At 52.7% G+C, this 21,796-nt stretch overlaps 1 protein-coding gene across 1 annotated transcript in view; it reads left to right on the plus strand.

Annotated features, from left to right (window-relative positions):
• OTOG (otogelin) overlaps nucleotides 1-18,146 on the plus strand; it is a 70,082-nt gene extending 51,936 nt beyond the window's left edge. The window contains exons 35-54 of the mRNA XM_087822278.1: nucleotides 340-508; nucleotides 839-984; nucleotides 1,528-1,617; nucleotides 2,327-2,510; nucleotides 4,729-4,949; nucleotides 5,196-5,334; nucleotides 6,865-7,059; nucleotides 7,273-7,485; nucleotides 8,074-8,178; nucleotides 8,376-8,483; nucleotides 8,909-9,010; nucleotides 10,532-10,630; nucleotides 11,705-11,745; nucleotides 12,964-13,039; nucleotides 13,137-13,315; nucleotides 14,089-14,193; nucleotides 14,394-14,513; nucleotides 15,649-15,694; nucleotides 16,422-16,477; nucleotides 18,081-18,146. Of these exons, the coding sequence (XP_087678404.1) occupies nucleotides 340-508; nucleotides 839-984; nucleotides 1,528-1,617; nucleotides 2,327-2,510; nucleotides 4,729-4,949; nucleotides 5,196-5,334; nucleotides 6,865-7,059; nucleotides 7,273-7,485; nucleotides 8,074-8,178; nucleotides 8,376-8,483; nucleotides 8,909-9,010; nucleotides 10,532-10,630; nucleotides 11,705-11,745; nucleotides 12,964-13,039; nucleotides 13,137-13,315; nucleotides 14,089-14,193; nucleotides 14,394-14,513; nucleotides 15,649-15,694; nucleotides 16,422-16,477; nucleotides 18,081-18,113 (2,427 nt within the window). The 3' untranslated portion in view covers nucleotides 18,114-18,146. The remainder of the gene's footprint in view (nucleotides 1-339; nucleotides 509-838; nucleotides 985-1,527; nucleotides 1,618-2,326; nucleotides 2,511-4,728; nucleotides 4,950-5,195; nucleotides 5,335-6,864; nucleotides 7,060-7,272; nucleotides 7,486-8,073; nucleotides 8,179-8,375; nucleotides 8,484-8,908; nucleotides 9,011-10,531; nucleotides 10,631-11,704; nucleotides 11,746-12,963; nucleotides 13,040-13,136; nucleotides 13,316-14,088; nucleotides 14,194-14,393; nucleotides 14,514-15,648; nucleotides 15,695-16,421; nucleotides 16,478-18,080) is intronic.
• Nucleotides 18,147-21,796: the final 3,650 nt, after the last annotated feature.

The raw sequence follows: 21,796 nt of genomic DNA on the forward strand, positions 1-21,796 counted from the left end.
GTGGGAGGGGTGCTTGGGTTTCTATGAGTCTGAGCTAGTGTGTCTGCACATCTGTGTACCTGGGGATCTCAGCACAGACTTGGCAGATATGCAGTGATCTCAGGGAGTCAGTCCCCTGACCTTCAACCTCATGCTCAGTGCAGCCCCAGGTCCCCAATGGGTTGGGTAGCTAGAGAATGACAGGACCACTCCCTGGTAATTTTACTCAGGGTCTCCTCCTGCTAGAACCTGCATCTGGACGGATTCCCTGCCCTCATGGCTTCGTGTGTGGGGGGTGAGGGTGAGTGGCTGTGGCTCCTAGGACGGGCTCTCACACTGTCCCTCCATACTGTGCCCCAGCCAATCGCGGAGGAGGACTGCATCCGCCACATCTGCCTGGAGGGCCAGCTGATCCGTCTGAACCTGTCCCAACACTGTCCCCAGGGTGCTGCACCCCTTCACTGTGGGGTCCTGGGCCTCTCAGTGAGAGTGGGCGGGGACCACTGCTGCCCCCTCTGGGAATGTGCCTGTGAGTCCTGGGGTCCACTGGAGCCTCCAGTATCCTCCTCTTACTGTGTCCTCCTTGTACCCCTGCTCCAGCGTGACCTCTGCCTCTGACCTGGTGCTCCCTAGCCTTAGGGTAACCCTGATCTGAATATGACCTCCTGTGGGACCTCTTGCCTCAGTGTGACCTTGACCTGGCAGATTTCCTACCTTTGCAACCTCTGATCTTTGCGTGACCCTTCAGCACCAAGGACCTCTGAAACACCCAGAAAAAGACCCAGGCACCTGTTCCGTGTCCCTAGGCAGCCTTGTCCTCGAAGACATCTGTTTATTGTTGTCCCCTGCCCTCCCCCAGGCCGATGTTCCATCTTCCCTGACCTGAGCTTTGTGACCTTTGATGGGAGCCATGCATCCCTGTTCAAGGAGGCCATCTACACCCTCAGCCGGAGCCCGGACGAAATGGTCACCGTCCATGTCCTCGACTGCAAAAGCGCCAACCTGGTGACTGCCCCCTGCCTCTCTTTCTGCCAGCATTGGGGGTCTGATTAGGCTTGGAGGGGAGACTGAGCAGTGAGTTGGATTTGAGGGGTGTTGGAGGTGAAGACAGATGGGGAAAGGGTCAGTGGAGTCTGCCACCTCCAGTGGAGTCTAGCCTTTCCTGGGGCCTGTGCCACCCCCAGCTTGTCCCAGCTTCCTAAGCATGGGTGTCCCGGCACTTAAGTGCAAAGGATCTGAGATGCCATTCCAGGGGTGTGAGCCTGGTCAAGGGTGCCAGCTACAGAGAATCACTACTAGGATGCCCCTAGGAGCCAGGTGGAGGAGGCAAGGGTTTTGGTTGTTTGTGGCTGAGCTTCCATGAGGTCAGGTAGAGTCAAAATGTTCCATGGGATTCTGCACTGCTGCAGAACCCTAGTGGTTGCCCTTAGCATGTTGTTGGGAGAGAAGGTCAGGGATGGGGGATGGGAAGAGTGTGCTCACACTTGCTCACCAGGATAGGAGGCAGGACTGGGCTCTGAGTTGATGAGGGCTGGGCTGTCTCTGCAGGGGCACCTGAACTGGCCCCCGTTTTGTCTGGTGATGCTGAATGTGACTCACCTGACCCATCAGGTCACCATTGATCGATTCAACCGGAAGGTGAGTACATCAGAGAGCCTGTCCTCTGGGCAGAGCAGCAGTCTGTGGAGGGACGGGGTGCCCAGGGGTGGAGGAGCCTGAGGCTTATTGATGATTCAGAACAGGTGTGGGGAAGGACCCTCTTTTAAAAATAATGTGAAATTAAGTATATTTGGAAGTGATTTTAATTAGAATACTTGTAGCCACCCTACCATCAAGCAAGGAAGAGTACCAGGAGGAACACTGTGACGGAGAGGAAGTTAGAATGGCAAGAGACAGTGGCCTTAAATGATTGTGGTTAAAATATCTGACTTCTGCACTTTTGCTCTGAGGGACTCTGTCTTAATGGCTGGCACAGACATGGGGAGACCCCAGAGAAGGAGCACCCAGTCTGAGGCTGGGGATTCAGGGAAGATTTCCCAGAAGAAATGATCTGAGCAGAACCAGGAAAGAAAAGAGTGATTAGAGGGGCTCAGAACATGTGCTACTTTGGGCACAGAGCTGCAGCCTGCCTCCAGATATTGAATTGCTTGTTTATTTTTTACTCATAAAAATGTTTCCAGAGCTCTTCCATGCTGCCCTGGACTGTGTCTTGGCTGCCTGTGCCTGAAACAGAGCCTGGCACATAGAGGGTGCTTAATAACTCTTTGCTGGATAAATGGATGGATGAATGGGTGGATGGATGAATGGACAAGCTGTGCTCACATTGAACACCACCCCCCCCTTCAAGGTGATTGTGGACTCACAGCCTGTGTGGCCCCCCATGAGCAGGTATGGGTTCAGAATTGAGGACACAGGCCATATGTATGTGATCCGGACACCGTCACACATCCTGATCCAGTGGCTCCACAGCTCAGGACTCATGATCCTGGAGGCCAGCAAGGCCAGCGAGGTCCAGGGCCGTGGCCTGTGTGGTGAGATGGGACCCAGCTGGGGGCAAGGGGATGCTTCCTGGGCCCACCTCTGCTCCCAGACTCAGGTTCCCCTGTACCAGGGAAAGCTGGGACAGAGGGCCAGGACAGAGGGGGACCAGTGGAGCTGCCAGGGCAGAGACCTAATGCCTTGTGTTTTGGTGCTGAAGCTGCCGGCAGGGTGATGGCATAGGGCTCTGGCCTCAGCCAGTTGTCATTTCAGGCAGGATTGTCTGTCAGCTTCCCTGATAGCTTCCTAATACCAGATAATCCCTCCAGTCTGCATATGCCTGAGCACTTCACAAAGCTCTTCTACTCTCTGATCTCACTTATTCTAGGACATCCACACAATAACCCTAAGAGGTGGTCATTGAACTAAAGAAGAAAGGGGCTCAGAGAGGTTAAGTGGCTGGCTTAAGGTCACACAGCAGGGCAGCCACAACACATAAAACTAGTATTCTTCAGACCACAGCATGATTGCCCTTAACCCATGCCCAGAGGGACTGGATGTATTTTGATAAGCAAACAGTGTACAGGAGGAATCCGAGTGTGGACTGCTGTTCCTTGTAGGGGCAGAAGGACTCCGTGACAGACTGCCATGATTATGATGATGGATGACAGAGGAATACTTACACACACATGCTGGCATGGCCCCCATCCATAAACCCGCACCCATTTTGTTCATTCACAGTCACTCCCCTGTATTCAAAATGCCCTCTAACATGTGCAAGTCAGCTTCATGTTTGTTCTTTCATTTGTGCAACATAGTTACCAGCTACCAGTCACTGGGGACAGACCAGAAGGCAAAAAAGACAAAACCCCTGCTGGATGAAGCTTCTATTTTTACTGAGCCAAGCATCCCTCCTTGCACACACACCATCGCCACCACCACCAGCACCACCAGCACCACCCCCCTTTCCTCACCACTTTCTTTTACTGGTTACACCTGGCAGAGGGTGCTCAGGTCAGCAGCGACCTGGTGGGCCAACTTCTCCCTAGGATCCCTTTGTGACATCCTTTCGGTGACTCAATGCCAAGACCAAAAATGTGACCATAGCGACCATTGCTAAAATTGTATCAATTCATGCTTTCCATTCACGAAAACTGGTGGCAGGAGGTGTCAGAGCAGAAGACAGCAGATTTATCTCTGTTTTATCCAAACTAACGCTCGGTCTCCTGGGCACTGTGCTAGGCAACGTAGGGGATACTGAGGGAGTGAGCATCTAAAGGAAAAAGAGTCTTTGTGCTCAGAGAGGACGACCAAGGCCTGTTACGCAGAATTGGGAAGGTCACAGATGGTACACCCGAGGGGCCCTTGAAGGAAGGACCTCTGAGGAAGTGTTTCAGGCAGAGGGAGCAGCCTCAGCAAAGTGAAGAACAGGGAAGTGTGTGTCTGGCGCCCAGAGTGTGAGAGATGAAGCTGGAAGCTCAGGTCATGCTAGAAGCTGTGATAGGTAAACTTCAGCACCCTGCCCGCTCATTGTCTTAACATGACAGAAGCTTATTTCTTGCATCATAAATTCCCAAATGGAGATTCCTTCCATCTCTGCCATTTCAATGCGAGCTTCCAACTCCACAGAAGGAAAGAGCTGGGAAACGTTTATGGACCAGGTCTGGACGTGGTGCCTGTCACCTTCACTCACGTCCCATTGGCTGGGACTCAGTCACATGGTCCCACCCAACTGCAAGGGAGCCTAGGAAAAATAGGCTAGCAGATTCCCCCGGAAGAAGAGGAAATGGGTGTGATAATTAGCTAGCCATCTCTGTTAAAGCAGAGTTTTTGGAGTAACTTTTTATTTCAATATAATGTTAAACTTCAAGGCTACAAAAATAGTATAAGGAACTCCCATGTACTATTTACGCTGGTTTACCAAGTGTTCACAGTTTGCCCCATTTGCTTCTCTCTATATAAAGATATAGATATACTGTATATATACATACATATATAGACATTTATATCTATGCACTTTTCTATGCATATGCAATTTAAATACATTTAAATGCATTTTTTCTGAACCATTTGTATCCCTAGATACTTGGGTGTGTATTTAGAGCAAAAGCATTTTCTTACACAGCAGGTTTCTGAGCTTCTCTCTGCCTCCTTTCCCCCACCTATAAAATGGGATAATACTAATACCAGCCTCAAAGAACTGTTTTGAGGAATATGCAAAGTGCCTGGGAGCGGTGGTGATTATTGTGGCTATCGGGTAATTCTGCCCAGGTATCTGTGATGGGGACGCGGCCAACGACCTCACCCTGGAGGACGGCTCTGTGGTCAGCGAGGACGAGGACCCGGCCCCCTTCCTGGACAGCTGGCAGGTGCCCAGCTCGCTGACCTCGGTGGGCCAGACCCGCTTCCGCCCGGACAGCTGCTCCACGGCCGACTGCTCCCCCTGCCTCCGCATGGTGTCCAACCGCACCTTCAGCGCCTGCCACAACTTTGTAGGTGCCCACTGGCTTCACCAGCAGGGGTCCCCCTCGGCTGGGAATGGCAGGACCTACCTGCAGAGGAGCCAATGGCCAGGGCAGGGAGGGTCAGATCTGGGTGAGCTCCCCAGAGGTGTTGAATTTGGGACTGGATGGGGAACCTGCAGAGGCTCATTTTTGCCCCCTGGCAGGGCTGGGGAGAGCTGGGCCCTGGGATATGGGGAATCCGGGGTGGCAGCCCTGCCTAATACATGTACCCAGGTCCCCCCAGAGTCGTTCTGTGAGCTGTGGATCCGGGACACCAAGTACGTGCAGCAGCCCTGCGTGGCACTGACTGTGTATGTGGCTATGTGCCACAAGTTCCACGTGTGCATCGAGTGGCGGCGCTCTGACTACTGCCGTGAGTGGGGGGGCAGGGCAGGGGCAGGACATCTCCTCCATTGCTTCTTTGCTCCCACAGGTAGAGTGGGAAAAGGCTTTTTATAGACCTGACTCCAAGTCGAGGCTTTCCAGATTTAATTATTCATTCATTAAATTACATTAATGAATTTATATATACTTTATAAATCTATAAATTTTTAAATAAATTAACAAATTTATTTTTATTATATTTTATTTTAATAAGCCAAGTAAATCTTATTATTTATTATTTAATTTCTCTGAGTATCCTTGCCTCAGCTGTAGAATGGGGACAATAATAATAGCTCCCTCTAGTATTGTTTTGACGATGATGTGAAATACTGTGTTTAGAGTGCTTCACACAAATGGTTATGGTCCAGCGAATACTAGTTCCTTTCTCTTTACTGTTGGTCATCTTTCCTTCTTTCGGTCTCTCCCCTCCTTCCTTAAAGAGAATTGAGATCCACCTTGTCCCACCTCCACTAGCTTTGCCTTATTGGGGTAAGCAGGAGTGGACTGGCCTCAAGTAGTTTGAACACATCCAGAAAAGCTGGAAACAGCTCACAGGAAAACCACACCTTTAATATGACAGATAAATGAAAAGACAATGCCATCTAGACCAGTGTTTTTCAAACTGCGCATCTCAGCTCAGTGGGTATAAAACCAACTTTGGGGGGTCAGCACCAGCATTTGAAAAATGCAATAGAATATAAATACTAGAATGTATTGTACCTGGAAAGGTTAAATATTATTTCATGAACAAGTCTTTTTGTCTTTTTTTAAAATCTATCTTTATTGTTAAAAGTATTACCTATGTCCCCTTTTTTCCCCCTCGGCCCCCTCCACCCTACAACCCCCCCCCCCCCAGGCCTTCACCACATTATTTGTCTGTGTTATGCATATATGCATATAAATTCTTTGGTTAATCTCTTCCCACACCACCCCTAAACTGATGAACAAAATAGGTCCAGAGACATGAACAGGTTTTTTTGTTTCAATATATCAGTGATTCTCAATTGGGGCTACCCTTTGAAATCGCCCAGCAAACTTCAAAAAGGAGTGATGCTTGGGCCCCACAGAGATTCTAATTCCACTGACCTGGGATGGGTCCTGATAGTGGCATTTCAAAAGCTGCTAGGTGATTCTTTGGCTATCAGGTTTGAGGACCGTTGTTCTACATGCACGTGTGCATTGGACCACAATGTAAAGTCTAGTTTTTACAGTCAAGAGAGTTTGAAACCACTGATCTAGAACAAGGGGTTGGCAAATGTTTTCTGTAAAGGACCAGATAAATATTTGAGGCTTTGAGGGCTGTATGGCCTCTGTCATCCACTCAGCTCTGCCCTTGTACACAAGCAGCCAGATTCAATAGGTAAATGAATGGACGTGGCCGAGTTTCAATAAAACTTCATTTGCTGACTCCTGATCTAGAGGAAAGAGGCAGTGAAGCCCCTTTGCACTCTCTGCTGAGTCACAGATGAGGCTCTGAGCCCCCTCCTCACCCTGCCCGGTACCCACTGTGCCCCTGCAGCCTTCCTGTGCTCCAGCGACTCCACATACCAGGCCTGTGTACTGGCCTGTGAGCCTCCTGAGTCGTGCCAGGATGGGATGCTGGGCCCCCTGGACCCGGAGCAGTGCCAGGTGCTGGGTGAGGGCTGCGTCTGCTCTGAGGGCACCATCTTGCACCGTCGCCACTCAGCGCTCTGCATCCCTGAGGAGAAGTGCGGTAGGTTCCTCCCATCCCAGGGCGGGACCCTCCAAAGCTGGCTTCACCCTGGCGTCGCCCCTTTCGCCCTCCTGCTGCCCATGGCCGAGGCCCATCTGTATCCCTCCAGGTCTGCTTTGGGGTGGTGGTTGTCCCAGGGAGGGTCTAGCCTGGGGCAGCCTGGGCCTCCCCGCCCTGCTGAGTCCCCTGTGCCCCTCACGCTCCCCACTGCAGCCTGCACGGACAGCACTGGGGTACCTCGGGCCCTGGGGGAGACCTGGAACAGCTCCCTCAGCGGATGCTGCCAGCAGCAGTGCCAGGCTCAGGACACCATTGTCCCAGTGGACCTGGACTGCCCAGTCACCCGCCCTGAGACCTGTCCCCGATTTGGGGAGGTGCCCTTGCTCCAGCCTACGGAGGATCCCTGCTGCCTGGGGGCTGTTTGTGGTGAGCACCACTGTTCACTTCCCCAGGCCTTAACTCTAAGCCAGTTAAAAGGCTCCAGCTCTGACCTTGATGGATAGGACAAGGCCTGGGAAAATGAGTGCCTGGGGGTGGGGTGGGGTTGAGGGGAGTGGAGAACCCTGCCTGGGGGACAGGAGCCACGCCTGAGGTGGGCAGGGTTTAAAGGCACTGCACAGGCCCTGGAGCCAGGCAGCCTGGTGGACTCTCCCTCCACCACCTCGCAGCCTGTGACATTGGCAGATCATTTCACATCCTCTGTGCTTCAGTTGATTCTCTTGTAACATGAGGCTGATAATAGTACCCACCTTCTGGGTTGTAAGAATTACAGAAGTTAATACTGATCCAGAACAGTGGCTGTCTGTCACACGGTCTATTGTATTGAATGTTAACTCTTATTGCTCTTTTGTCCCAGTCCTGGAGCCACTGTGTGACCTTCAGAGGCTCCTTTTAGGAATATGGGCCCTAGGGACTGGGAGGCATCATGAGGACCAGGCATCCAGGGGCTGGGCAGTGCTGGAGGCTGGGGAAGTCCTGGCCTCCAGGTGACAGGCCCTGTGGCCCCCGGGCCAGTGTGTAACCAGACTCTGTGCGAGGGCCTCGCCCCTACCTGCAGCCCAGGCCACCGACTCATCACCCACTTCCAGGAGGACTCCTGCTGCCCCAGCTACAGCTGTGGTGAGAGGTCCTGGGGAAGAGAGAGTGGGATACCAACCACCTGGGGGAGGTGGGGAGCCCTGCAGCTGGGGTAGGCGAGCAAGGACAGCTCTGGGGACTGGGTTCTGGATGGAGATTAGGGCACAGCCAGGGCAGGGAGCCCAGCGTGGCCAGGCAGGGTCTCTGCTCCTGGTGCCTAAATTCTGTCTTTTCCCCAGAGTGTGACCCAGACCAGTGTGAGGCCGTTGTGATCCCCAGCTGCCGCCAGGACCAGATCCTGATCTCTGGCCGCCTAGGGGATTCATGCTGCATCTACTACTTCTGCGGTAGGTGGACATGCCCTCAGATGTCAGCGTGCACACCTGGACCACAGCCGCCCCTTCCTCACCCCAGCTTCCTTGGGTGGTTAGGAGGAAAGGGTGGGGGTCATTAGGTGGGGTGGCCACAGAGGGAAGGTGAGATCCCTGTTCAGAGGGAAGTGTGGGAGAAAAAGGAAACCGATCCCCGCTCCACCCCGTGGATTACTGAGCACCAGGAAATAGGTGCCCATTCAGTGTAAGACTTTAGGTGAACGAACACAAGGGAGAACTTCCAAATTCTGACTCCAGGACAGGCCACATGAGACCGTGAAACACTGCTATTAGTCTAGCCCCTGTCACACCTCGAGGTATCCCCACCCAGCAACCTGTTCTCTCCCAAGTCCCCTGGTGAGAGGGACTTCCTGTCACAGCAGTGGCCCCTCTCCCCTCAGTTTGTGGCGACTGTCCAGATCCGATCCCCGAGTGTCAGGAAGGGGAGGCGCTCACCGTGGACAGCAACACCACGGAGCTCTGCTGCCCTCTGTACCAGTGTGGTGAGTCCTGGCTGGGCATGCGCCACAGCCGGAGGGGCTCCTGGGACCTTTATGTGCCAGCGGGCCCTTCACAAAGTCCTCACCCTAAGACCATTGACATTATTACCTTCTCCCAGTTTTCATTACACTTTTATAACAAAAACACTACATATGCCTTGTAGAAAGTACAAAAGCCAAGTAAATACAAGAAAGTGGAAATACTATCTGCCTACCTCCCAGGTATCCCTACTACCCTTCCAGATATTCTCTATGCCTTTAGGTATGTGCGTTTTACCAAAATGAGGTCACTTGGTCATATTCCTTTATAACCAGCTGTGAAAATGTGACCTTCATCTTTCTATGTTAATAATTTTTAAAAATTGTATCATGCCTAGTCCACAGTTCTCCTGGCTTGTCTAACCCAAGATCCAATCCAGAACCACACATTAATATTAAAATCTCTTCAATATCTTTTAATTCAGCACTGGGTTCCTTCTTCTGTGTGACACTAAATTGCAGAGCTTGGGCTGTGGTCCTGCAGAAAGTCCCACCCTCTGGATTTATCCACGTGTTTCCTCTCAGAACTGCTTATCTTGCTCCTCTGTCCTGTGCACTGCCTGTAAACCAGAAGTTAGATGGATTCAACTAAAACACTCTTGACTGGACAGTACATGAGCTTCAGAGTACATCCCATCAGGAGACACATACTATGTGGCTGAGCCACTGTAACTGATGTTAACATAGACCCTGGATTAGGATGGCGACTGTCACATTCCTCCATCTGACATTTATAGTTTTCCTCTTTCAACCAGAAAGTAACCCATTACTTTGATATTGTACGAATATCCTTCTCTGCCTCCACTTCATTCATAATTCTTTGAAGTGGAGATTTCTTACTCATGCCAATAATTTTTTTAATAAATTGGATAAGTCTTATAGTCTTTCTTCTTCAGCGTTGACTCTCATACCTCCCCACCAAAAAGTTGTGCCTAGAGATGCCCTCACTCCTCGCCTTGGTCTCTCGATACATGAGAATGGCTGGGGAGCCCTAATCTAAGGGGGACCTGCCTGCAGAACAGGAGTAAGAGGAATGTGAGCCTTACAGTGTGGCTGAAGCAAAGCAGGCTCGGGTGGGCTACAAGTGGGTGATTTCCACAGGGGGGAAGGGTGTGCTCTCCTACAGAGAGAAATGTTCCGGGCCTGTGGTGCTTGTCCTGATCACTGGCTCCCCTCTGATCGCTGCTCTCAGGGTGACCCAGAATCCAGAGGGGGGGAGGCCCAGTTGAGTGACATTAAGGTTCTGCCATTGCCATGTCGTAATACTTCCCAGAGCAGAAGTAGGGCCTCCTGATGTAGTTCTACAGGGAGACTTTGGGATCCCAGGCTTCTCCCCTGAACTTTAGCCCAGGAGGGTGCTGAGTAAATTGGGGAGACCTAAGGAGAAGCTGGGAGATACCTCTTCTTTAGCCAGTGTTGCATTTCTGAGAATTCACACTCCAAGTTGCCTGTGGCTGATGTGTCCCCTGCTTCCCCTCTGCGCAGTGTGTGAGAACTTCCGTTGCCCCCAAGTGCAGTGTGGCATGGGCACTGCCCTGGTGGAGGTGTGGAGCCCAGACCGCTGCTGCCCCTACAAGTCCTGTGGTAAGTCCCTGGACAGAGAGGCTTCTCCCTAAAGGCGGAGATCCAGGGCCCCTGTGAGGAGGGAGGGCAGGGGAAGAAGGAGCCGCCACTATCATTTTGCTCAGATTCTGTCTCTCACCAGAGGGAAGCCTCCAAAATCACCTTCCTCCCACTCTGCATCTGCTCTCTGAGTGCAGAGAATTCCTGGATCTTTTTCTTTCCTCGGGAAAAGAAGGGATAAAAGCAATTTCTTGTTTCAGAAAGGTTTTTCCATCTAAAACTATCTGATAGTAAAAACAATTTTGTTAAGATTCACCTCCAATCCTTTGGGGAAGCAGGTGGTAGTGTCAATGATCGATAATGAACACCAGTGAGCTTTATATAAAATGTTATTTTAGAAAGAGTAGAGAAACTATTTTGCACCTAGATATTTTACTTGTCTTTTTCCAGTCCTAAATGTAAACTTCATGTGGGCAGGGGTTTAGTCTGTCTTAGTCATTGCTTTGTTCCCACAGCACAGAGTAAAACTTGGCGTAGAGTAGGCCCTTAAAGCCATTTGCTGTGTGAGTTTCCCAGAGGAGCGTTTCACAGCCACTCTGCCCTGGAGCTCCTCGCCCCGAAGCTAGAGCTGCTGCCTCCCTTAAGTTTGCTAGTGGTGCCTCAGCAGTTGGCTCCCTTGCAGCTTAGAACTGGACCTGCTCATGGGCAGAGGCTCGGAGTAGTGAGACTGCGCTTGCTAGAACATAGATTTGGGAAATGCAGATGGCCAGAAGTCTCACTTTCGCCTGGTTGTTCCTGGAGAGGCCCCACATCTGCTCTGGAATGGGCCCTGGGTCTCAGGGAGGAAAGATACTAGATGACGAAAGGGCACCTGTGATAGGTCCATCTGCCCATTTGTTCTCACTCCACATCTGGCGTGGAGCTTGACTTTAGGACCCATCACTGACTGTCCAACCAGCAGAACTGCAGCCCCCATGGAGGGATGGAGGCAGACTGGAGGAGGGGCTGTGCCTGCAGTGAGCTGTCTGGAAACCCAGGGGGATTTCCTCCTGGACATCTTTGGTGAGGTGGGTCCTGGCCCTTCCTGTTTTTCAGAGTGTGACTGTGACACGATCCCAGTGCCCCGGTGCCATCTGGTATGTAGACACTGCCCCTCCCCATTCTCCCTGGTCTGCCTCCCTTTCCTTTCCTCTCTATTCCTTTCTTCCCCTGGAGACCCTGTTCCTTTAAGCTAGTACAAGGAGCCTTGGATTGCAGGTCAGCATTCTTGGCCCCAGCTCTGCTCTCTGGGCACATTGCCCTTATTTGTAAAGTGGGCATGATCCTGCTTCAGAGTTGTGGTGAGGATTGATTAAGTTCAACGAGGATGATGGTGATGATGAAGATGCTGGTGGTGATGCTGGTGGGGATGGAGGTGATGGTGAAGATGATGATGATGATGATGATGATGCCAGTGATGATGATGGTGGGGATGGGGATGATGGTGAAGATGATGATGACAGTGATGATGAAGATGCTGGTGATGATGCTGGTGGGGATGGGGGTGATGGTGAAGATGATGGTGATGATAAAGATGCTGGTGATGATGCTGGTGGGGATGGGGGTGATGGTGAAGATGATGGTGACAGTGATGATGATTCTTATGACAGCAGCTAATATTAATTGAGAGCTAACTATATGCCAGGAACTCATTCTAAGGCTCTTATGTATATTATCACATTAACTCTCACACAACCCAATGATTCTATGATTAACTCAATTATAGAAACAAGAAAACTAAGGTTAAGGTCATGTAGCTAGTAAATCACAGTGCTAGGATTGGAAGCCAGGAAATCTGACCCCAGAGACTGTGCCATTAACCACCACACTGCATAGCCCCTGAGGGAAGTGAAAATACCTGGAGAAATGGAACAGTATGTTTAAAGTTATCTTTTTCACATAATTTTCTGGATTATATGTATCCCCCCCAAGCCCCGGCATGCATCTCCTCTCATTTTGTCCCCTGTCCCATCCTTAGAAGGGAAGTAGTATGCGCTGAGCCAGATTCGGTGCCACAGCCATGCATTAGTCCTCCATTGATGGGGCCAGTGGGTGCGCAGAATGACAGGAGAGGCCCGGGGCCCAGGAGAGGACACTGGGGAGTGTTCCTCAGCGGAGAGGCTCAGAAGCCACACTGGGCATTCCTTCTTTGGCGGGAGGGTGACTGAGTTCACAGGGTGCCAAGGGTCTCCAGGCCTGCCAGTCCCTTCTCCAGCACTGCAAGGAAAGAGAGGGGTGCCCAGGTGGCAGACTGCTCCCCGAGGGCAGGGCAGGGCCTCCCCACACGGGGTGCTGACAAGCTCTGTCCCACCCAGTGGGAGAAGTCCCAGCTGGATGAGGAGTTCATGCACAGCGTGGAGAACGTGTGTGGCTGCGCCAAATACGAGTGCGGTGAGTGGGGAGGTAGAGCCAGGGTGGGTGAGCCACGGGTGGGCTGGTGTGGGTGCTGGGCTCTCGGTGACTGTGGCCACCCTGCACACCCATCCAGTGAAGGCTGCCGTGTGTCTGAGCCGAGAGCTGGGGGTGATGCAGCCAGGCCAGACAGTGGTGGAGCTCTCGGCAGATGGCGTGTGCCACACCTCGCGCTGCACCGACCTGCTCGACCCTCTCACTGGCTTCTACCAGATCAACACCACCTCCGTGCTGTGTGATGTCCACTGCGAGGCGGTAGGGGGCAGCACGGGTCAGGGGTGGTGTCAGGAGGGCTGGCCTGGCAGAGCCTAGGTGCTCCAGGAACCAGAGGGGCCCTCCATATGTCCAAGCTCTCTAGACAAGTCTAGAGCGTGGGCACAGGGGCCCTCGGAGACCTCTGTGGAAAGTGCTGGGAATGGGACTGGGCTGGGCGAGGCCAGGAGGGGAACAGTGAGAGTGAAGGCCTGGCAAGGGTGGGGATTTGACAGAATACATTTATGAAGCACCTTCTATGGCTAGCACATCCCCTAATTTTTCGGTTTCTGTTTGCGTTGCTACCATTTGTCGAACATGTCTACATGCCCGATACCTAGGACAGTGACTGGCTTCTAGTAAGGGCTAAATAAATATTAACTGAATAAAAGGGGTTAGAATTGTTCCTATTTTTCAGATGAGAAAACTGAGGTTTAGGGAGGTTCAGTCCTTTGTCAAAAGTCCCACAAGGACTGGGACTCAGACTGAGGTCTAGCTGGAACCAAAACTGGCACCTGTAATTCCCAGCCGTGCTGTCTCCGAAAGGGGTGGAATGGCTGTTTGTCCACTGGGGCTGAGCCTAGGAACTGAAGCAAAGGAGTCATAGGGTAGACATAAGAGTGGCCTTCCTGCCTGAGATAGGAGCCTGGGAATCCCCTTCCTGAGCGTCTACCGGGGGCCTGCTCTGGGCTCAGAGACAGGAGAGTGGGAGAGGCAGGAGGGTGGAGGTGGGCGTGTGCTGAGCCCATCTCGGCCCTCCCCTCCCTGTCCTGCAGAACCAGGAGTATGAGCACCCACGGGATCTGGCGGCCTGCTGCGGCTCCTGCAGGAACGTGTCCTGCCTCTTCACTTTCCCCAACGGCACCACCTCCCTGTTCTTGGTAGGCAGCCCCTTAAATGCCCACCTAGGAAGGGGCCCCAGGAGAAGACACCTAGGACCGGGACCCAGGGCTGGGTACAGACAGGGTCCTGAGCAGTGCTGTGCTTTGGGCTGCACCTGCCTTTGGAGCTATACCCTGTCGGTTCACTTGGGCCATCCACCTGCCTGCAAGCCCCCATCTCTCACCTCTGTGCCCTCCAGCCCGGGGCGTCCTGGATCGCAGAATGCGCCCGCCACCACTGCAGCAGCACTCCCCTGGGTGCCGTGCTTGTCCGCTCGCCCATCAGCTGCCCACCTCTCAATGAGACTGAATGTGCCAAGGTCAGTGCCAGCCTCCTTCCACTGTAGCATGGCCTGAGGCCTGGGACATGGGCTCTCTTCCTAGTGGAAGGGGAGAGGTCCTGTGTGCAGGAGTGTGGGGGAGGAGTCCCCTGGAGCCTGTGCCTGCCTCACCACCCCAATTCCACATCTCTCTATGCTTTTTCGCTCTGACCACCTCACACCCCACATCCTCACACATCACAGGGCCACACACAGATACATGCAGACATACACTGTTACAGACACACCAACACAGGCAGTCAGCTGCTCACACACACCACACACTCCACGGGGACATTAACACCTCAGTGCACCAGCACACACCATGCACCATCACACACCAAAGCATGTTTGCACTAGCATGGACAACTGTCACTATGGGCACACCTCAAGGACAAGGATTTCCAGGAGGGTTGGGAGTTATTGTTAAATTATTTAAGCTCCTGAGATGAATATTGGACATTTAAAGATTTCTGATCTTACCTAGAAAACAAACACACACACAATCACACTCTCATCCACATAGTCACTCATACAAAATCACATATGTACACACATATGTTCATACACATATATGCTCACAAAACACACACAGATAGAAACCCACACTCACACACACACTTATTTACAAAGAACTGTCGCATCCTTTGTGTTATTCATTTCACAGTAGAGGAGGGGGCTCTAAGGGAGAATTGCTCCCATTTTAGAAATGGAAAAATTAAGCCCAAAAGAAAGGGGCAACTTATCCAGGGCTGAGATAGAGCCCAGGCCGCTCACCCAATTGGGGCAGCCCCTGTGCCCCTCCTTGCCTGCCCTCCATTTGGGGAGCTTCCACTGGAAAACTGGGAGGTCCTGTACCCTCTTAACCCAGGCTCCAGCCTCACTGGGGCCCTAGGGCAGTCTGAGTGCCACTGTCACACCCAATCAGTCAGCTCACACTGTGGCTGTCTCATGGCCAACCCAGGGACCCCTTCTTCCTCTGGCCAAGGCCTGATGGTCAGCACGGCCTGGAGGTCCTGCCCAGGGCATCATGAGAGGAAAGGAGTCAAGTCTCTTGGACTCTTTGCCTCTTGCTGGGATTGTGGCTTCTGATCTGGATGGGATCTCTCACCCACCTCCCCTCCTCTCCCTCCAGGTTGGGGGTTCGGTGGTTCCTTCCTTGGAAGGATGCTGCAGGACATGTGAGTGAACATGGTGGAGACCCAAGGGTGAAGGGCTCTGGTGGGGGAAAACGGTGTCATGTTGGGGATCAGAGGGCTGGGATCCTGGCCTGGCACCTCTGGTGGTGACTCTTTAGGGGTGAGTAGATGTAGGGATAATCCCCCGACCACAACGTCAGGCACTGGCACAGATATGCAGGTGGGCAGAGGCCATGCTCACATTCCTGTCCCAACACAAGATCTCTGCTTCCTGTTGGAGACGGGGGACATTGGGATATTGGGTCCAAGCAGTCAGTAGCTGTTCTGCCTCCTCCTGTCCCTATCAAGACACACAACCCAGATGCCCCCCCAAACACACACACACACATGAATTCTCCCTGTGGCCAGGAGCCCTGTCTTGGAGGGGCCTCCTGGGTGGTACTCAGGCCCACAGATTCCCTAATGAGTCTGAGTGAAAGGTCTGTGCAACTGTTCTCACACCCAGCCCCTGGGCCCTGTAGCCCCCAAAACATATGTGCATGCACTGCCCACTCAGCCTTAGTGCCTTTGCCTACATGCTTCCCCACCCCCTAGCACCCCAGACCCTTCCTTGGAGGACTATAGAATTTGGGACCTTTTTATGCTCACCTCACATACCCCAAGGAAATTGGGCTCAATGCCTCATTGACTGATTTCTGACCCACAACTCATGTTCCCTGAATGTCCCGCGTGCTCCCATGTGACCTGCAACCCATGTCCCTCTCCCCAGGTTCCCCGGGGACCCTGTTTCCCGTGGTCCCCGTTAACCCTGCCTCTCCTCCACGGGTTAGTGTCCACTGCCACCCAGGTACTCCTCTCGGAAACCCACGGAACTGGAGGCGGGCAGCCACGTTGCTATTTCCAACAATGTCCCTTCTGCTAGGTGGCCCCTGCTCTGGGGGCGGGGGAGGGGATGGTGGGGCCGCTGCTCCCTGCCTCTGGTGAAGGCCTTTTGGCCAACAGTGCATGCTGGGTAGCGATCTGTGCCCCCTGGGCTTGCATGGGAATGCTTCAGCGGTGCCTGCTTACCTGGCGCCCACAGTGCCCATTGCTGCCACCGCTTCGCTCCCGCTGGTCACTCAGCCAATCTCAGTCCAGACCCAGAGGGCCATGGCCAGGACAGCACTCAGTTCTCCTGCCTCTGGGAGCAGAGAGGGAAGATGAAGTCAGCTTAGCTCGGCTGGGGGTCCTCCTGCTGGGGTGGTGGGAAACCTACTGTGGTGAGGCCCAGAGGCCAGAAGGAAGGGTGGTGGGAAACCTACTGTGGTGAGGCCCAGAGGCCAGAAGGAAGGATTCCCTCCATTTCCGGCAGGTGCCCTTGGGTCACAGAGCAAGTCCATGCATCTGGCGAATATTTACTGAGCACCAGTGTGCCAGGCCCTGTAAACACAGCATAAAGCAGGCCTTGCAGAGAGGCCATCTTAGTGCGAGAGAGAATGCTGGGTAGAATACGGTGCAGAATAGAGCGGACGCAGCTGGCTTGATGGGGACTGAAGCTTATGCAGCTTGGAGGCTCTCATTCAGAAAAGAAACACAAACTTACAGACCCACACTAGGTGCAAAAGTGACTATTTATGCAGAGTAGGACAGAACTCATAACCAACTGTGGAAGGGGCTGTGCAAAAGAAGGCTCTCAGGCTTCTGCTTCAACAGCATAACCAGAAGGGTGCTCTGACTGGTGGTGACGCTGTTCTGGATGGAAATCGGCTGCAGAGGGGTCAGGGAGGGAGGACTGGTGCAGGGAGAGAGTTGCTGTTTCAAGAAGGGGTTCAGGATAGGCCTTGGTGAGGAGATACTTGAGCAGGTGAGGCATGAATGAGCCGCGTGGTCATTGTCTATGGGAGGCATGGTCCAGGCAGAGGAAAGTGCACTCCTATCAGTTTCCATCCCTGTAACAGCTGGGTGACTGACCAGCCCTGTTGGACAGATATGAAAACCAAGTGAACTTACTGTGTGCAAGCAGGATGCTCGGGACTGGGGTTGCCATTCATTTAAGAAATTGCAGAATCTTAAGGCTAGAAGCCCTCTTGAGTAGAAAAGCTGAAAATCAGACAGGGGTGAGGTCACCAACAGGAGTTAGAGACAGATGTTGGGCCTCGGGCGGGAGGCAGCCTGCCTGTCCTCAAACCCTTCTCTTCCCTAGCCTTGAGCCAGAGCTCAGGACCATCCCAGGAACCTTCCTCTGTCTCCTCTGCCTTCCGTGCCACCACCTCCTTCCAGGGCACTGAGTTAAAAGCTTTCTCTCTGATGGGGCGGGGCTCTAATGCATGGGCACTAACGCTGGTAGAGGGACCCTCCAGCATGACACTAACTGCCCCAGTCTGGCCCATCCTGCTGCCCCTGGGAGCACTTCTCAGCTATGACCGCCTCACCCACCCTGTCCCCCTAGGTAAAGAGGATGGGCGCTCCTGCAAGAAAGTGACCATCCGCATGACCATCCGCAAGAATGAATGCAGGAGCAACACCCCTGTGCGTGACACCCACAAGGCAGTGGGGGGGGGGGTAACCCAAGATGGGGGTGGAGGGAGCTTTTGGGGGGATGGAGCTACACAGGCCACCTCATGGGCCCGCCCATCTCCAGGTGAACCTAGTGTCCTGTGATGGGAGGTGCCCATCCGCCAGCATCTACAACTACAACATCAACACCTATGCCCGCTTCTGCAAGTGCTGCCGAGAGGTGGGCCTGCAGCGACGCTCCGTGCAGCTCTTCTGTGCCACCAACGCCACCTGGGTGCCCTATACAGTGCAGGAGCCCACCGACTGTGCCTGCCAGTGGTCCTGAGGCCTGGAGGCTGGGGCTGGGGCTGGCTGGGACACCTCTGCCACCCCCACTTCAGTTTCCAGCTGGCCTGTGTGTGTGTGAGTGGGGGGAGCGCACTACAGGTGTGGAGAGCTGGTTGGTGCTGAGCATGGAAGGACGAGCGGAGGCACAGAGAGTGGCCGGAACAGGCCGCATCTGCCCATCCCAGCTCCCTCTCTAGGCTGCCCTTCCTCCACACTTGGGAACTCAACTCTCTCCCTGCCTTCAGGTCTGGAATGGGCCCTAGGTCAGGGCAGCAGCCCCTGCACACCTGCGAGTGGCTGCAGTGCTTTTGGTGGCGGTGGGGGGGTGCGAGCTTTCCTAGGAAGCTGGGATCAGAGCTGGACCTAAGACCAAGTGCAATGTCAGGATGTGGGGACCATTCTCTTCCTTGGCCCTGGAGAACCACAGACACAGTAAAAGGAAAAGGGGTTTTCATCGCAACACAGAGGCCTGCATATAGCCACCCAGAAGGAATTCCCAAAAGCAAGAAGGGTGGGTTCCTGGGTCCATTCTCACCAACATCTGTGAGGTCAGCCCAGAGACTGAGGGGTGGGCTCGGTGACATTCAAGTCCTCTGAGTGTCAAGAGATGCCCTGGTATTCTGTTATTGATACTGTGATTCAGGAGAGGTTTAGAAGAGCAGGTCCATGCCTGCTCCGTACCACCCCTTACCCCCATCCACCAACCCTGGCCTTCCTGGCAGGTGGGCTGGCTCCTATGGGTGATGATGGGAGGGAATGGCTTCCTCAGCAAGGGCCCAGCACAGTTCCTCTTGGTGTTGGTGGAGAGCCCACTGTCCAAGAGCCTTAGGTGATCCATGGGTCCCTTTAGCCTACAAGGGCAGCTCCTAGCTTTGCAGTGGCCATTTCCTCAAGGACATACAGATATGGTGTCTAAAGGGGCTTCGGTGTGGGTTTTGTGGTTCAGTCAGTTCTTAGCTCACTACTTCCTAGGACTATTTAGCAGGAGAGCACCTGTGGGTGGAAAATGCAGGCCCTGTGTATGCGCAGCCTGAGCCTCTGAACATCTGTCAGACCCTTGTCTCTGAACCAGTGTTTTCCCTCAAACCAGGGCCAGGACCCCCTCCACACCATACTCTGCAGCCCCCCCCCCCCGGCTCCATGCGACTTAGTCCTGCTGGGTCTAAACAGCATGAACATGAGGTTGTTCAGGCCCCAGCACTGTCCTATATACCAGGATATGTGTGGTTGCCCTATGCCCCCAGGGTTGGGGTTAGGATTCTGTGCCAGAATGGTCCCAGCCGTTGCTGCAGCCTCTTTGTTCCTGTACCTGTATTCTGTTTATATATATCCAATAAACCATGGGAAGACACCAGATCTCTGAACATCTCTGAGGGTGTCAGATTTGCTTTGAATCTGAAGGAGTTTCAGATGTGAATATAAGGCCTATTTTATGGCCCTGAAGGTCACCCTGACTTCTGCCCCACCCATGCCCAGCACCGTGCCCCACACAGGACAGGCCCTTAGTGGGTATCTACTGGTTGGAATTGAACTGATAGAAGACTGGCTCCTAGGGGAAGGGGTGGGAATAAGGAAGGGGACATTGGGTGCTGGGGAGCCGGCACACAGGTGGAATGGCCCCAGCTCTGTGGGGCCAGGGACAGATGCTTCTCACATAGGATGTGAACGGGGCAGGCCCTGAGGGTAGGTGTCATGTTGCCCTCTCAATGTTTCTGTATCTATTTTCCCGTTGTTCTGTCTTAGAGCTCAGTGAGTTTTTACACCCATTGTTGACTGTGCTAGGATTAAGGAGAATTCAGGGATGGGGTTCTTAGTGGTCTTTCAGCTTTAAGGAACATTGGCACATCTAAGGGGCAAGTGGGAGAATGCTTTGCTGGTTGTCCCATGTGGGTAGGGGTAGGAGAGGGGAGGTCTGAGGAAGTACCTACCAATAAGAGGGGGATACCCTAGGGCCTGAGTCAGTGCTTAAGGAGCTTTACCCTGACTGGAGGGGTGGAACATCCCCTGTGAAGCTAAAACTTGGAAGCCTTGGCTATTATTTCACAAGTAAGTGCCTCCCCTCATGGAACATCTGTCTGCTATCACATACCCTGGGACTTTTCCTAATGAAAAGAGAGCTTTTTAGCGTCTTAAGAAGTGCACTTCTGAATAAGCAATGACTCAAACAAGAAATCAGAGTGGAAACTGGACAATGTTTTGATCTGTGTGATTATGAAATTATGACACATTAAACTTGTGAGATGCAGTTAAAGCAGTACTTAAAGGAACATTTAGAGCCTTAAATGCATACTTCATAACTTCTTAATTTCCCATTATGTGGCCAAAAATGGGGTGAAACAGGGCTTCCATGCTTCTTTATGATGACCAAAGGCTCATAATCAGGCATTTTCTCAACACAACTCAAGTCATCTAAGTCACATATCAATAGCTTTCAGAGATAGTTTCAAACCCTGAGCTCAAAAGAACATGACTTTAAACATACCTTCAAAAAGAACAGATTCTAAAATACTGATTCCATTATACAGCAAGATGTTTAGATTAAGACAAGGTGATTCTTTAGTCATTGCCGGAATGCCAGTGTTCCTGGCTGTTCACCCCTCACTTCACTGCCACCCCCATCCGTTTACATCCAGGGACAAGCAGGCAGGGCTGCTCCTAGTCAGCCATTGTGTACAGAGATGGAGGACATCAGGATAATCCAGCCTTGGCCTGAGCATCTTTCTGCAGCCTCTATTTGGAAGGGTGGCCTCAGGCTTTGGGTTGCCTGTTCTCATATCCTGTCGCCAGTGACCCAGCTTTGCTGATTTGGCCCTCCTGGGCTCCAGTTTCCAGGCCACCTGCTCCACCCCCACCCTATACTTACAGGTGGCCTTGGCCTTGATGGTCACACCCCATGGGTAGAATCACAGTGCTCCTTGCTTTTCACCTCCCACCTCATCTTCACTCTAACCTGGCACCCCCTCTTATCTGGTCCTCCTGGAAGCAAACCTCCCACCCCAACCCTTTGGCCCAAACTCCCAGTGCTGCTCCTTCATCTCCTGCCTAGGAAACCAGTTCTTTTAGGCTAAGACACTTTAGTGAAAGATTAACAATCAAACCACCAATCAGCATGATATCTTGCTCAGCACTGTGGGGAACACAGGGGAGGGTAAGGATTTTAACCTTTTCAATGGTGCCCAATTGCCCTCACAAAGCCAGAACCAGCAATGCTGATGTGGTCGCTGATACAGTTTGGAGATGTTGATTTACATTAAGAATACATGTACCCTTTGACTAAGCCATCCTATTTCCAGGCAGATCGGGGTGGGCAGAATGGTGGCC

The sequence above is a fragment of the Miniopterus natalensis genome, chromosome 11 (assembly GCF_054644295.1).
Source record: "Miniopterus natalensis isolate mMinNat1 chromosome 11, mMinNat1.hap1, whole genome shotgun sequence".
In the NCBI taxonomy this organism is placed as follows: Eukaryota; Metazoa; Chordata; class Mammalia; order Chiroptera; family Miniopteridae; genus Miniopterus; species Miniopterus natalensis.